Below are 16859 nucleotides of genomic sequence, written 5' to 3'. Positions count from 1 at the left end.
ATGGGGGATGAGGTGATGCTGCCCAGTCTGACCACCTGGCGTCTGTCAGACAGGAAGCTAAGGATCCAGCTGCAGAGGGAGCTGCTCAGTCCTAGATCCTGCAGTTTCCTGTCCAGCTTCGAGGGAACGATGGTATTGAATGCTGAGCTGTAATCTACAAACAGCATCCTCACATACGTGTCTCTCTTCTCCAGGTGTGACAGGGCAGTGTGTAGTGTCAGGGCTATGGCATCATCAGTGGACCTGTTGTGGCGGTATGCAAACTGTAGAGGGTCCAGTGAGTCGGGTAGTGCAGAGCAGATGAAGTCCCTGACCAGCTTCTCGAAGCATTTGCTTACGATGGGGGTCAGGGCTACAGGTCGCCAGTCGTTCAATGAGGAGATGGTGGAGGATTTGGGTACAGGGACGATGGTGGCCATTTTGAAGCAGGCTGGGACTACAGACAGAGAGAGGGAAAGGTTGAAGATGTGCGTGAAATCTCCAGCCGCGCCACTGACCCAGAAAGAGCTGAGGAGAGTCCCAGATGAGGGCTCACTCAGCAGCCGCGGAGCAGAAGCCAGGGGGAGTTGCAGTGACGCGCCCGTGAGCTCCGCCGGCAGCCAGCCGTGCCTGAGTGACTGAGCCCCAGGCCGACAGGCCGGGGGCACCCCACCTCCGAAGTGGCCCGAGCGAGCCCCAGGCTCCAGGCCCCGATAAGCGGCCGCCAAGGAGTGAGCCGGTGTGTACCTGGACGCCCATCCCCGGACACAAAGAACCACCAACGCACCGATGTCTGAGGGAGTCCGCCACTGGCAGGGGAAGTGGTGGTAGGGGGAGATAGGCCTCCAAACCTTGGAGGGCCTAAGATGTCCCCAGAGAGGTGGCGCCTGACACCCAACCTGACATATAGACACAGAAATACAGGCACACACATATACAAACATCCATTCCCACCCTCATGCTCGGGCTCCGGGGGTCCACACACGAACGGGAAAGACGCCAATAGTCACACACACACACACACACACACACACACACACACACACTCCGTCCACTCCTCTTCACACTCCACTCACTCGGGTAACACAGGGGTAGGTCCAGGGAATCTGTACACAGAGACACGAAGGGATAGTAAGGTAAATCGCTGTGAAAACACTTCAGAAGTAATTGAGCTGGGGTTACACTGACGAGGGTCGGCAACGGTCCAGCGACGAGAAACACAGGGCTGCCATCTTATAAAGGAGCTGGATCACTCGTGATGAGCCACAGGTGCGTGGGCCAAGGGCAGGAGCCCACAGGTGAGCTCCGCCCAGGCAGACGGAGGAGGGAAAGAGGGGAAGGGAGAGAGCAGCAAAAAAATCAAAGAATACAAAACATATGTAGCCATACCGAGCCGACCGGGTAGGCACAGGGACCCTGACAGACACAGTGATACAAAGTTCTACAATTAACTCAGCATGGGAACCACAAAGCACCAGCCACCTTGCCATACAAATTTGGATCTTGGAATGAGATAGTGAGTCATTGTAGTGTTCAGATAGTCTGAGCCCAGTCCAAAACAAGAGAAAAAAGTAGCACTGACCCGTATTATAAATTTTATTTATTTAGTTATAATTCTGACCTTTTGTCACGGCTGCCGAGGCGAGCCGTGTGGAGTTGGAAAAAGGACCCAAGAGCAAGCAGTGTATGAAAAGATTAGTGGAGTTTATTTACAAGGTGTCAGTGGCAGGAACAGAAAACGAATAATGAGACAAACTAACGGAAACCTAAACTGGGAAAACTAAAGAGCAACTAGAAATCCACAGGACACTGGGTGAAAGGCAGAGAGACGCAGACTGACGGAGGATACAAAAACGCAGAGAGACACAGATGAATGCAGAAAAGCGCGGACTTACATGGAGTAATACAGACGAACCGGCAACAGGCAGGAGAACACACAGGGCTTAAATACACACACACACCAGTAATCAGGGGATAAGAGACAGGAGGGCAACACAACTGGGAGAAATCAGAGCTGACGGGACAGGGGAAATGTAAACTGAACACACACACATCAGACATGAACCTTCAGAATAAAACAGGAAATTAACAGACAGAGAACCAGACAGGACACTGAACTTGACAGGCAGACTCACAGTCCGAAAAGGCCCAGACGGACAAGGTCAGGGGGCCGACCCGGAGGCCAAAACAGTTCAGTTCCGGGGGCCGACCGTGTGAAAGGCAGCGGCAGTGGGGCAGGTCTGGAGGCCGGCCACGCAGTAGGCAGTGGTGTGGAAACAGTTCTGGGGGCCGACCGTGCAGACGGCAACAGCGGCGTGGAAACAGCTCTGGGGGCCGACCGTGCGGACGGCAACAGCGGCGTGGAAACAGCTCTGGGGGCCGACCGTGCGGACGGCAACAGCGGTGTGGAAACAAGTCCAGAGGCCGGCCACGTGGAAGGTAGTGGCGGCGTTCAGGAGGGCGTTCAGGAGGGCGTCCACGGTGGCGGAGATGCCCAACAAGCGGCCTGGCAGATGACCGATGACACCTTTTTTGTTTGCCATACTGAGAGAAAGAGGCAATCTCTGTATGAAACATAAATTTTTACTGAAGCTATTTGAAATGGTCTAAAATACATTAAGGTGACATCTGTGTCCACATAGATGTGTTAGATATTGCTAAATTAACTTGTATTTTATTATTATTTCATAAGCATCAGATGAAGAGCCCAAAAGAAGAATTTTGCCCAGGAAACTCAAATCCAGTAAATTTGGCTATTAATTATAGTAATGATAATTACTCACTGCCAGGGCTGGACTGGGACAAAAAATTGACCCGGGCATTTTGACTAGAGATCGGCCCACCAGGCATTATAGGAAAAACCATAAAGCCTTTGAATGAAAACAAACGTTGTTGTGACAATGATGTACACTGTCTTGTTGGTATATATGCACAAGTCTAATAAACCTACACCATCCTCCATATTCTGGTATTCTAAATCGTACTTAGCAGAAACCAAAAGACTGCTTGGTCGAGTTAACCTCCTAAACTATCTACAACACATGGTGGAAACCTGACATTAAGGCTACGTTCACACTGCAGGCGAAAGCGCATCAAATCCGATTTTTTTGACCCTATGCGACCCATATCCGATCATGGTATGACAGTGTGAACGGCACAAATCCGATATTTTCAAATCCGATCTGGGTCACTTTCGTATGTGGTACTGAATCCGAAACATATCCGATGTTCCAGAAAGCGACTGCTGTGTGAATGGTCAAGTCGCATTAAATCCGTCTTTTACATCACTGACACAAGACAGACACCAATTATCAGCGCCAGAGAAGCGCCTGATAATACATCGCGAACGCTTCCTGGCCATCCGGTGAAACTGCTGGGAAGACAACGTTGGAGAAACGTTAACATTTTATTTGGACTGCATAATCTGCAGATTCTGACAGAAATGTGCAACTATCATTTGAAGCACCGCTCCTCTAAAACAGCAATAAGGATCATTATTAGGTTATTTACATTATTATGTAAATAACAAAATAACTTATAGCAAAAATTGGGAAACGTAAAGTCCGAAGTCTTTATTAAGGGCCATCAGTCAAACAATACTGTTTGCTCTGGGTCTAAACAGAGCGCGTTGTGTGTGACATCTTCTTTTGCGCATGCGGGCCGCTTTGAGCGTTCACACTAGAGCGCGTTTGCTGTTGCATTTTATTTGTAGTGTGAACGAGCAGACAAAAAAATCGGATTTGATCAAAAAATCGGAATTGAGCATTAAGACCTGCAGTGTGAACGTAGCCTTTGACAGAGAAGACTAAAGGTGAGACATGACCATTACTGAATATTAAAAATAATAAATGACAGATTTAGTGATATTTTCATAAACTATTCATTTACCACATCAATAAACAGCATGGCAGGGCAAAATATTTTTTCTAACATGGCAACCTTTAAAAAGTGACATAACATGACTTTGGTTGTAAGATTCAGATAATGATTTATTAAAAGCCAAACAGTTTAAATGAGAATAAGAAAGAAAAATATATTTTCTGACCCCCTTTCCCTATTAATGCCCTACCTGGCCCCCCTGGCAAAACTTTGTCTGACCCGCGCCTGCACAGTTACCAGCTGCCAGCTACTTAGAAAAGGATCTTTGTGTTATTTGTCTCTCAGAAACAGTTCATAACTTCCCTTCAACTCATTCGTGTCACCTAAAAGGTAAACCTGTTTCTCCGTCACCTGTTCAGCTCTGATGATTCAGTAAGGACATCTCCTGGATTCATCTTCATGTTTCCCTGTCTCCAGATATCCAAACAATATCATGACCAGCAGCTTTTAAGGCTTTGGCTCCAGCAAACATCAGTTGATACTAGAAATTAATATTAAATACATTCTAACAACAGCTTATCAAGCTTAAATGTGCTGCTGTTGTTTATCCGCTGGTTTCCTCTTTCTGGGCAAAGTGGGCAATAAACAAACAAGAGAGAAAAGCCGATCAGCTGATCATTTATCAATTTCATGATTGAAGTATCAACAGGAGAGGGAGGGGGAGAGAATGAGAGAAGTAATATTAATATTTTCTCTCAATACATGATGATTCCGTTTTTACAGAACGGTTGGCAACTCTAATAACTAATTGTGAATAAAATAAAGTTCACTATCAGTAATATCATAGCACCCGTCTAGCAGTATAAAAAATCCGTCATGCTAGCTGGTACGCAGTACAAGTTATTTTAACTGGGAGGAAATAAAAATGTGAAAATAAACTACAACTAAACTTGGTTTATATCTGACCCACTCAGACCAACTTCTCACCTGCCCCTCGGACCGGCCGCGCCTCATGTCTCTCCTCCTCCTGCCTCCCTTATCCCTGATCCACCTGCTGGCCTCCACCACTTGCTAATGTTACTGAAACTGTGGAAGCTCCGCCATAGAAAACAACTGAGTTCTTTTTACACATCTGCCAACATCTGGCCAATCTGGCCACCACCTGTCATTGTTTACAAAAAACAAAGCAAAACGAAACGAAAAATCCCCATCTGCGCACCAGGCAAATGCCCAGTATGCCCCGTGGCCAGTCCAGCTATGCTCACGACTGCTAGTACTGCTCACTACTGAATTATACTGCTAATTGGGAATAAAATTGATGAACGCCAGAAAATAATTTGGATCATGTCTTTATGAGACGTAATATCATCACCTGAGCTCTGTAAAGCTATTTAAATATTGCTAGATTATTGTCCTCCCTTAACAAACATGCTACTTCTATCTATACAGAAACTTGGTGGCTTACTGTGTAAGTCACATTTATAAGGAAAAGATTCATAATCAGGGAAGATCATAATCGGGGTATGTCCACATTAATAAGTGACAGAGAGCGGAACTAACAGCCCTCCCGTTGTTCAATAAAAATGATTTAAATATAGCTCATCCGAGGGTTACTCACACTTTAACGATGGTATGGAAACCAAAGGATCCACAGAGAAAATGTGTTTTCTTAAATTGTGTAATCTGTAGTCTATGATGCAATAAACAAGCTTTGTCCTGGTGTGACTGATTTCGAAATGGGTGGTTTCCAAACGCGAACATGGGTACGTGAGGAACTCCGCGCAAACCACACCTCTCCACACCTTTGTCAGAGATGACGGTATCACGTTCCCTGGTAGCAAACGAGTATGTCACGCTTGTTACCTGTGAGTGAAACGGTGAAAAAGCTCTCACCAATAGAGTCTACGCATCGTTTGTACGTGTATTATATGAAACTGAACCAGAAAGCGATTTCCTCGTAGATCGGGTAAGTCATTTATAAAAGTATCATATTTTACCAGATGATGCGGTAAAAACAGCTTAATCTTCGCTGATGTTATTTTCTTTATTATCTTATAAGTGAATAGAAATGAGACATGGCTAAGTGTGTTGTAATGTTGCTTTATATATGATGACTTTCTAAACTATAACTTGTTATACTTTGCTGATTATATCACCACACACTCTGTCTGCAGATTGTTAATGTTTCCCAGTCAAACATCTAGAATGATTTCAAAATCAAAGGTGCTGGTTTTCCTGCTGTTTTTCACTGGTATTGGTGTGTATGTCAAAACGGGCTACCAATTGACTCATTATGCTGTGGACCAAAAGCTGTGTGCTTGCATAAAATGTTTATCAGAGGATAAGCAGTTGCTTCTGGATCGATCGAATAGAAGTGTTCAACCATTTTTGACTGCAAACATAAACCTCTCACAGAATGAATTCAACTGGTGGAAGGTAAGTAGTCACCAGGAAAGGATGACATTTTTACACACCTCCCTCCAGCTCATTTGGTCTAACAACATAGTTTATTTGAAATGTCTGACAGGATTTGCAGGCTGAAAGCCGTAGCTTCAGAGTTTATGAAACAACAGTGGCCAACTTGTTTCAGATCTTCCCACAGAATCCAGATGTTATACAACCCAAATATGACCACTGCAGGACTTGTGCTGTGGTGGGTAATTCTGGTAATTTAAGGAGATCGCATTATGGACCGCTGATAGATTTACATGAAGTTGTCATAAGGTACTTTCTAAGCTAAAGCAAGTTTTCTTTACCATTAAATTCAAATTCAAATTTTATTTGTCACGTACACAGTCATACACAGTACGATATGCAGTGAAATGCAGTGAAATATCCCCTCCTACACAAAAGATCCAAACTGATGTGAAATATATCCCTTTGTGCTTTTTAGAATGAACACTGGTATTACCAGAGGCTTTGAAAAAGACGTTGGAAACAAGACAACTCATCATGTCATGTATCCAGAGAGTGCTGTGGATTTGGATGACAACACCCATTTTGTACTGTTTCCCTTTAAGATACAGGACTTTGAGTGGCTCATTAATGCCTCTACAACAGGATTTACTGGAAGGTGAGTTCTCTTTTTCAGGGCTACATGCACATGTATTTGACATTTATTTAACGAGACTCAGTGTCTCATTTACAAGAGAGACCTGTTTTAGACAACATAATTAAATGAAAATAATAAAATAGAAAAAATAAAATAGCAAAATCTGCCTCATTAAGATCAAGTTCCCAGTGATGAAAATCAGCACTGGGACGTCTTTTAAATCTACAAGCAAAATCAGTTAAGCGAGAGAGCTGAAAGTCTTTCTGTAATGTATTCCACTAAGACAGACTTCAAATGACGGCACCTTTAAGCTCTCTACAAACTGATTATCCTGAAATCATACTATGACTACATTTTTATGCAACATGCAGACAGATGAAGTGTCCTCATAACAACTCATCTTACTGTAGTTCATTTACGTATGCTTTTGTACTGTTCTTAGGATTGTGATTTAATATAAAGTAAAAATTAAAAAATTAAATAAAGACTCTTAATGCTTGTTGAAAAGTTATTTTATGTAAACCATTTTTAGGCAGTTGTGCAGCCACTAATTTGGGCACATGAAAATCATACAATCATTTTGTACTTTATTTTGTTTCAGATAAAATATTCTGATTTCATCTGAGCTTGCCCAGCTTTCTTCTTGGTCCCACCAATGCCACCCCATTAAAAGAAAAAATAACACTCTAAGGTTTAGATGTTACAGTCAGCATACACTACCTTCTTCTCTCCCAGCTGCTAAAATTACCACACCTGCTACTAAGCAAATTATCTCGAAATATTTCCCCTAGATTGTCTTGCAGTACAGAATTTACATCAAATGCAAAAATAGAATGCCACTGCATGAATTCAACATGTATGCAGATTAAAAGTATTTGGCTGATGGATGTAGTGTGAGGTGAAATAAGGTGAATTTCTGTATCAAACCATTACTCTGATCCTTCTCCATGTTCAAGACGGACCATGCCTTTTTTAGCTTTGTTTTTGTTAAACACCTACTTCATATTTTTCAATGTCATGCTGTTTCCAATCCATAGCTTAAATTAACCATGTAAAAAAATGTACCCAGGGGTTATACTCTTTAGTAGTTTCTAACATCTATGGTTCTTAAGAAATGAAGTATTTTCTTAAGAGTTGGCAGAATTACAAGAAGACAGACAACAGCATTATTATTCTTAGTTAAAGTAAGCTGTTTGCATGAAAAGGAAAATGGTGTGGTAAAGTGACTTATAACATAGAGGGTGTTTAATTCAGTCACCAAATATTTAGATTTGTAGAATTTTACAGGGTTGATCTCCTTAAACTTGCGTTATTGTTATTATGCAAGTGGAGAGCTGTCATACTCTCAGAGTAGGAAGGACTCAAACACACAAACACAAACAGAGGCAGGCAGTCTTTTCTTTCAAGCTTCAAACATGGAAGTATTTGAGTGTTTTGCAATTACAAAATTTAAATTAGAATTCAACAAATTTGACTTTTAGACTAATGGATCACAAAAGTTTAAAGTTAGATATGTCATTATAGATGATGATACATAGAGGGTGCTCTTTTACGTCTTGCTGAAGCAGAAGAAACATGTAAAACATAACACATTGGGTTATGTGTAACTGTAAACCTACACACAGTCTCTTTTCTCCTGGGACTTATACTTCCAACAGGCAGTATTCCTTTCAAATTCATGGCTTACAAGAGAAGAAGAAGCTGTTTAGAACAAACAAAAATGTAAATATATAAAATCAGATAGAGTGGCTATGAATGTAATGACAAGAATGCAAAAGACAAATGATGAAAACCTGGAAAGCCAGATGCCTGGAAATCAATGGGATAACATAGGGAGACAAACAACCAATCAAGCTAACATCCAGTTATCTTGAGTGGTTTAAAATAGCTAATTTTAAAATAACACTTCACCTAGAATCCACACAGTGACAAAGAGACCACAAGTCATCAACTGTCAGAAATTTGAAAAGATTTAAAGATTATTTGTAGTTTACATCCACTACCTGGCCTTGTTACACAAAAGCTGACAAAATAATCAGTTTCCTGTGCTCAAGTAAAAGGCATATGAGCAAAATAATTTGTTTGTTGTTATGACCAGGGTAAAAAGATGAAACTGACATTTGCCAACTTTTAATTGTACTTTTGGATGCTGAACATTGGAATTATATGACAGTTGTTAAACAGGTCAGATTAACACGCTGTGAAATTGCTTCTTTTTAGAGAGTCCATCTAAGAATTCTTGCCATTGGTCTATGTTGAGTCAGTCTGTTTTTTTAAAGCAGAAAACCTGCAGAAACAGGTAATGGTAGTGTGATGATATTTTTGCTGAAAACTACCATGTACTTTTCTTCCAGTTTAGGACAGAAAATGATTGAAACAAGAAGCTAACAATGGAAAAAAAAACTATAACATAAAAAACACAATTGTGAGTTATTTTTCTGAATGACTGAAAATTTGGTTTAACCTTAGTGTACTTAAAGTTGTTATTGTGAGTTTCCCCATTCTATTTTGGCAACAGGAAGAATCTGTTAGCTAGGTAGCAAAGTGAATCTGTAATTTACTTTAAAATGAAAAAAAAGAAAAAGGTTTGCTATTCCTTCCTATTATGTAAGGGATCATAATCTAGAGAACAGGAAACTACAGAACACAAAGTTGATTTCCTTTTCTGATATATCAGGCACACTGAAACAGTGCTATAATCAGAGTTAAACAACTACATCGCTTAATGAATGAATTGATCACTGAATGAATCTTTACAGTAATAGACTGAAAGGATTCGTGGTGATTGTTTTTAAAATATATAATAATAATTTTTTTTTAAAACATTTTACACCTTTCCTTAGGTATTATCCCATAAGGGTATGGATAAAGTAAGCAGGTAATGTTTAGACCTTCCACTAGCTTTTTGAAGAACTAGTTGTCATTGGAAGATAAGACACACACACACACACACACACACACACACACACACACACACACACACACACACACACACACACACACACACACACACACACACACACACACAGCTTGAAAATGTCAAACAAAATAACTCCTGTCAGTATTTTTTATTCTTTGCGAAACCAACCACCACCACACCAACTGCTAAAGGGATAACAGAAAAGATAAAACCTAGTAGACTGACAGCTAATCAAGCTGACCAAAAAAGAAAGTGCGATAAAGATGATAGCACTTAGGAGTTGAATGATCATGACTACTAACCCATTAAACGAAAAGCATTGTGCATTCAGTCATTTTCTAAGCAAAATCCTAGGTGGAACAAAAACAAAGTATCTCCTAAGAAAGAAAAGATGATGCAGCTCAGTACAGATGAAATTAAAGCCTTTGAGTGTGGTAAGGGCCATACCTTGGAGGGCCTGAGATGTTGCCAGAGGGGGTGGAGACATATAGACACAGACGAACAGGTACACACAGACACAAACGTTTCAACTTTGAAAGTTTGTTAAGTTAACATTTTATTTATTCCAACTGTTAGTTTGTTTAGTTTACTTTGGTTGAACTCCCCTTACTTACCTGTGTTCCAGGAGCAAAAGGAGGAAGTGCTGTCTCACTTCCTGTGTTTATAGGTTCCTATTTAGTTCTGATGTCTCAGGAAGAGACCAGGTGAGGGAGTAGGTGGGTGGGGTGGGGGGTGAGGGGGGTTGTAATTTAATAAAGTCAAGGGTTTTGTTTGCTTGAGAGTTATATGTGTTGTTGTAAAATGTAAGAGCTATATCTTAGAAGTGTGTTTTATTGCTGGTAAAGAGGAGCATCACAAGTAAATGATTATGATGGTAATGTTTAGTCTTCTCAATTGAATGGAATAGGCCATAGGAGAACATTGTATTTGGATAGCTTGAACTAGAACTAGTGATGGCCAAACGAAGCTTTCTGAAGCATTGAAGCTTGTGTTAAAAAACGGTTCATTAATCGAAGCGTTTTAAGATAGTCCTCTCTGGTGACATCTGGTGGCCAAAAATATGAAGAACGTCTTGAATGTAGAAATTAAAGTGTACTGCTTCATTATTATGACTGCCCACTTTACAGAGTGGACTACACAATTCTGTCTGATACTGGGCTAACCTTGTGTTGCTTTGAACATGTATTTTTTGGCTGTTTTTTTTCTATTTGTTTAATAAATACATTTGATCAATAAACTTCTTTTTAGTTAAACATGTACCATGGTGTGGTTGCTCTTTGCTTGCGGCTTCTTGATGTTGGTAAATACAATAGATGAAAAATACATGTATAATGTACAACACCTTCTGGAGGATGCATCTGTTGTGAGGTCCTGCCTATGTGTGCAATTAATCACTGGACAGCTGGACAGGTATGTTTATAGATAATATTGTATTAGGCCACTTTTCCTTCACATATTTTTCACCAGTGGGATCACTGAATTTGGCAATGTACTTTACAGTGAGCAGCAGCATGCTCGCATTTAAGTATATAATTGTTTGCAATGTAACAAAGATTACCCAACTTTTTTAATGATCTGTAGACCTCTTGTCAAATTAATGACCCACCAATATGTTCCATTTATTTGTTTAGACACCAAATATTTAAATATTACAACTTTTACAAGAATAATCTCAAAGTTTTATTATGACCCACCAATATGTCCCTTGTGTTCAGTAAAGGGCAATATAGGATTCATGTTTTAGTGGCCTTAAGAACTCATTAACCACTCATCAGTGTGAAAAGGATCACCCATTCAAATCTACTCAAACAGAATAACAAGGGTAAATAAAATGCTCTTAAGCAAAAAAAGTGTGTTTTAACACACACACACACACACACACACACACACACACACACACACACACACACACATATATATATATGTATATATGTATATATATATATATATATATATATTAGGGGTGCAACGATATTCGTATCGATATTGAACCGTTCGATACAGTGCTTTCGGTTCGGTACGCATATGTATCGAACAATACAACATTTGTAATTTATTTTATCAATTTTCCTTCTGACGATGCTGTCTGTGTTGAGCGCTCAGTGAATCTGTGTTCGACTACTCCGCCTAGGCTGCACTGTCGAGCGCAGATCCACTGAGCGCTCAACACAGACAGCATAGTCAGAGGGAAGAGCGCAGGGCAAGCTAGCGAGACAGAAGTTAAGCTCTCCTTGCAACAGGCAAATTGACCCTCATTCAGATCTGGCGTTTGGAATTATTTTGGTTTTCATGTGACGTATGACCCTGAAGGTAAGCGAGTCATGGACTAAAGTAAAACAGTATGTTGAATGTGCCATGCAATGCTCAATTACATTGGTGTGAACTAGTGTGTTAGCGCAGTTAGCTCGTTAACGTGTTGGCCGTCTAGCCCCATGCACGGAGTGATCGGCGGTAGCTCGTTAACGGAGATTTGCCGTGTTGTGGCGTTAAGGTAATTTCAACGAGATTAACCTGAAAGCACTAGCGGGAACACAACGAATATGACTGCACATTTACGCCGACATCATCGTAGTGCAAAGACAAGTGGAAGCAGACAAAAAAAAGCAAGCATGCTACTAACTTTAGCCGAGTCATTTAGACAGCTGTTAGCACATGATTCTCCTTATGCTGCTGAGAATATAGCCCAGAAGAAGCGGATAGTATAGCTTGTATTTTGGAAAGAGACATTTCTCTGTAATAAACTCTCTTTTCCAAAGATGAGTGATTCCTCAATCAGATACAGGGCTTGCAATATCGCTAGCCCGGCGTCCCGGAGCTAGCGATTTTTTCAGTCGGGCTACCAAAATCTATCTCTTCCCTGCCCGTCGGGCTATTGTAGGAAAAATATATGTCAATGCTTTTGCATTCTTTCAGAAATGTAGCTGGGTAATTATGTCATTGGCATTGGTGAGCCACTGTCAATATGTGACATATTGTAATCGCGTTTGAATTTGCGCTTGTTTTTTTGCTTTCACTTTGCAATCGTGCGAACTGTGTATAGAGAGCGACAGCACTGATCTGTGAGTGATGATAATTTGTGCACCAATTCCTCTGACATCGTCTTATTAATCGTTAGCTTACTATGCAAACATGACAAGTGAAATCTCCCGCAGCAAGCTTAAACATGTGAGAGGTTGATCGTGCAGAGAATCGCTGAGCTTATGTGAGTGAGTGTGTAAAAGCATTTCAGTTCTGCTGAGCCAAATAAGACAGGTCAGGGTGAAGAAGTGACAGCCAAAGAAAAGCTTACCACAAAACGGAGAAGTTATGACAAATCAGACTATGAGGCAAAAAGAAAGTGCAGCTTTATGGTTTCATGGACAAAAGAATTTCTGTGGCTGCAATATGATGAGCTAAATAACCAGGGCTGCACATAAGTGGTCCGCAGGTGCGCATTCGCTGTCAAAATAAAAAACACGCACAAGGGTTAGGGTTAAATTCAAAAACTGTACTTTTGAGTTAAAATATATATTTATAATTTTAATAAATGACAAATTAAAAATGCATGAACATTTTTTTGTATCGAAAAAATATCGAACCGTGACACCAAAGTATCGAACCGAACCGAACCGTGAATTTTGTGTATCGTTGCACCCCTAATATATATATATATATATATATATATATATATATATATATATATATATGTCTCCCCAGTATGAACTCAAAAACCACAATAAAGGCATTTGTGAGGTAAATTGGTAATATTTAGACTTGCCATTTGCCTTTTGAAGAAGTGCTTGTATTTGGCTTTTTCATGGAAGTTCTTGGCCAGATAACAACAACATAATACATAACAGTAAAAAGTCTGAGTCAGAAGAGGCAAACTAATGTCTGACCAAAGACTGCTGGCCTGAAAGAGCAGGCTACAGTTTTTCCCTTTTTATGGGACATTGGCAAACACTGGACAGCCTCTTTTGAGCTCATCCTTCATCCAACCAAGGTTCACGAAACTCAAGAGATTCACATCTAGAACAAATAAAAAGGATTAGGCTTAAAACCAGACAACCAATTAGTCATTTAACTGATTAATGGTTGAGACATTTCTGTGTGATTGCATTTGTAACAACTGAATAAGTGTTGATTAATCATTGCTGTTAGTTTTTTTTTTTTTTTTTTTTTTTTTGCTGGAGCACCACACAGCCCTTGGATCGGTTGAAGATGGTTTTGTTTTGGAGGCTGCAGACTCTTGTACTGGAAATTTCTTTAGTTTATGTATTAATTAAATCACTTTAGTAATAGTAGTAACACTTTTGTACTCAGTATAGAAAGCTCACTCTTGGCATCAGTTGTATGCATGTGGAATGTGATCAAAAGTGGGGTCCAAGTTTTATTGTACCTTCACAGCAGACTCATTTTCCTCTTGAGGGCTCTGGACATCCTGTTGCAGATGAGATGACGGTTGGTCGGAACTGTTCCTAGACTGAAGAGATAAGGATCTGTTAATAATTGATCTGCTGTGAAACGTTCTTTGTTTGGGAAGTATAAAGGGATCAGGGTGATGTCTTTCACTCAGAAAAACGGGTTAGGTGTGTGATCTGAACATTTTTCTCCACTGCAGTGTTTTTCTTTTCTTTTTTAAATAAACCTCACTTCAAAAGCCACGCATGCCTGTTGTTTGCAGTTTTATTCAATATTTTCCATAACACTCTCAACACTGAATATCCAGCAATGACGAGCTCACCTGAAACTTCACACCTTGGCTCATGTGATTAGGTAGAGCACATGTGTCAAACTCATGGCCCGCAGGCCACATCCAGCCCGGCGTACATTTATATCCGTACCTCTTGATGGATCTCAAGAAGAAAAGAAGAAGCTGTTGAAGGAGTGTATGGTGAAAAACAATTATATCCTTTCTCCTAACACTCACTCATCCCTTACTCAGGAGAAGCTAAGATGAAGCAGCATTAGCTTAATGAAAAGCACTCACTGAGACACAGATGCATAAACAGTCACCAGAGACAGTGAAAATATTTCACACCACATAACAAGATATATTACACTTTACAAAGCTCTTTTAAAAAAAATCTGTTCTTCACGTGAGCAAATAAGTAAAATCATCTGTGTGCCAACAGATAATCCAGTTTTCCCACTTAGACAGAACCATCAATGCTGTTTGAAGTCAGACGTCCTTCATCTTCCATCCATTCTCTTTTGTTGCGTTTGAACTGGAGCCTATCTCAGCGGTCACAGGTCAAAACACTCAGGTCACCACTTTGTCACAGATACTTGTGAAAGGCGCTATGGAAAGATAAAACTGATATTACTTTTGAAATGACCAAATATATTGAGTCATTATATTTGTATTGTTTGTAATTAAATGATCTGAAAAAACTGCACCTTAATAAAATTTGATCTGAGAAACCTTAGGTTAAACGATTCGGAGGAAGTAAAACTATCATTTCGTTAGTTGACTCAGAGCAAGTAGAAACGCATTACGGAACGACAAACATTCCGAACACGCCCTTAGAGTCAAACAATGAAGACACATGAACAGTGGCGGTCCTAGCCTGTTTGGCGCCCTGGGCGAACACTCCCTGTGGCAAAAGTTATGCGAGATCCCGAGTTTGTTTTGCGAGATCTCGCAAAAGTCCTTCTTAATTTTTTTCTTAATTTTTTTTTCTCCCATGTCCCTTGCGGGGCTCCGTATTTTTCTAAACTGAGTACCTGATGGCTTTGAACTTTTCTTGTCCATCTTCCATTGGTTTTAATTTTGCACTCCAGTACCCATCCCTCAACCCGAGGATCACCACAACATAATCTAACACAGCGGTCTCCAACCTTTTTTGCGCCACGAACCGGTTTATGCCCGACAATATTTTCATGGACCGGCCTTTAAGGTGTCGCGGATAAATACTACAAAATAAAACTAGTACCGGTATCGAAAAAAAGAAGATTTATTCATAACACACATGAAAAGACCCAGGAAAACTGAGTTAACGATAAAAATGATGACAAAATAACGCTGAAAACCGATAACAACCCTGAAAACCATACATTTCACACCTGAGCCTCAACTTTCTCAAACGATTCACGGACCGGTACCGGTCCGAGGCCCGGGGGTTGGGGACCGCTGATCTAACACCATAATCTACACCTTAGTTCATAGATTCACTTTGTCTAGGGTGCATTTCTGAGATTTCACACAACCCAGGATTCAAATCATGAATACATAATGGTATTGGATTTACAACATTATAAATGAAATGTGCTCTATTTGGAAGCAGCAGGCCCCCCCTCCCCTTTTGACAGGTTGTGTGCGAGACTTTAAATCAGGGGTAGGCAACCTTTCTGATGACGAGTGCCATTTAAAATTTCCTCAGAAGTCACTGTGCCATATGATTGCATTAGCAATAAATCTAATAACGCTCTATATGAACAGTTACACGCAGGGGGTTGGGAAGCGCATCTGTAACCGAAAGGTTACAGATGGTTCGGTCCGGAAGGTCGCCGGTTCGATACCCGTACTCTCTGTCCTGGTCGTTGTGTCCTTGGGCAAGACACTTCACCTACCGCCTACTGGTGTTGGCCAGAGGGGCCGATGGCGCGATATGGCAGCCTCACTTCTGTCAGTCTGCCCCAGGGCAGCTGTGGCTACAACCGTAGCTTGCCTCCACCAGTGAGTGAATGAATAGTGGTATTATAAAGCGCTTTGGCTGCCTTGAAAAGCGCTATATAAATCCAATCCATTATATCTGACCCAGATAGACTGCAGGTCATAACTTCTTACCTGAAGTTCAGTTCACCTGACACTCGGAACGGCGGCTGCCTCGGGTCTCTTCTCCTGCCTCCCCTTTCTCTCATCCACCTGCTGGCATCCACCACTTATTAATATTACTGAATCTGTGGAAGCTTAGCCACCACCAAACAACTGAGTTCGTTTTTTACACACCGACCAGCATCTGGCCAATCCACCACTTTCATTATATACCATTACAAAAAAAAAAAAAATCATCGGCCACCGACCAAAATAATGCCCAATGGCCAGTCCAGCTATGGTCGTGCCATCACTTAACCCTTCGCGTGCCAACTATGGCACGGGTGCCCAGT

General features: G+C 40.9%; 1 protein-coding gene across 2 annotated transcripts; it reads left to right on the top strand.

Moving 5' to 3' along the window:
• The first annotated feature begins 5606 nt into the window (after window positions 1-5606).
• Window positions 5607-7118, top strand: LOC146683626 (CMP-N-acetylneuraminate-beta-galactosamide-alpha-2,3-sialyltransferase 1-like). Of its 2 annotated transcripts, XM_085446673.1 has the most exons (4): window positions 5607-5764; window positions 5973-6234; window positions 6326-6522; window positions 6692-7118. In XM_085446673.1, the coding sequence occupies exons 2-4, from the start codon at window positions 5980-5982 to the stop codon at window positions 6873-6875; spliced, it is 636 nt and encodes a 211-aa protein (XP_085302799.1). In that variant the 5' UTR covers window positions 5607-5764; window positions 5973-5979; the 3' UTR covers window positions 6876-7118. The 2 variants fall into 2 exon arrangements, with proteins under 2 accessions (XP_085302799.1, XP_085302800.1); XM_085446674.1 differs by having other exon boundaries at window positions 5607-6234.
• The last annotated feature ends 9741 nt before the right edge of the window (window positions 7119-16859 follow it).

Source organism: Copadichromis virginalis, linkage group LG22, assembly GCF_057382275.1.
Source record: "Copadichromis virginalis isolate Kocher_CV1m ecotype Utaka linkage group LG22, C_Virginalis_male_GT1.1, whole genome shotgun sequence".
NCBI classification, from domain to species: Eukaryota; Metazoa; Chordata; class Actinopteri; order Cichliformes; family Cichlidae; genus Copadichromis; species Copadichromis virginalis.
Note: the sequence above shows the minus strand (reverse complement) of the source record. Positions and strands in the feature narration are given on the sequence as shown.

Coding starts and splice junctions, on each gene's coding strand:
- LOC146683626 (XM_085446673.1), top strand. CDS start 5,980: ATGTTTCCCAGTCAAACATCTAGAATGATTTCAAAATCAAAGGTGCTG. Junction 6,235..6,325: donor ATGAATTCAACTGGTGGAAG/GTAAGTAGTCAC, acceptor AATGTCTGACAG/GATTTGCAGGCTGAAAGCCG. Junction 6,523..6,691: donor TTACATGAAGTTGTCATAAG/GTACTTTCTAAG, acceptor TGTGCTTTTTAG/AATGAACACTGGTATTACCA.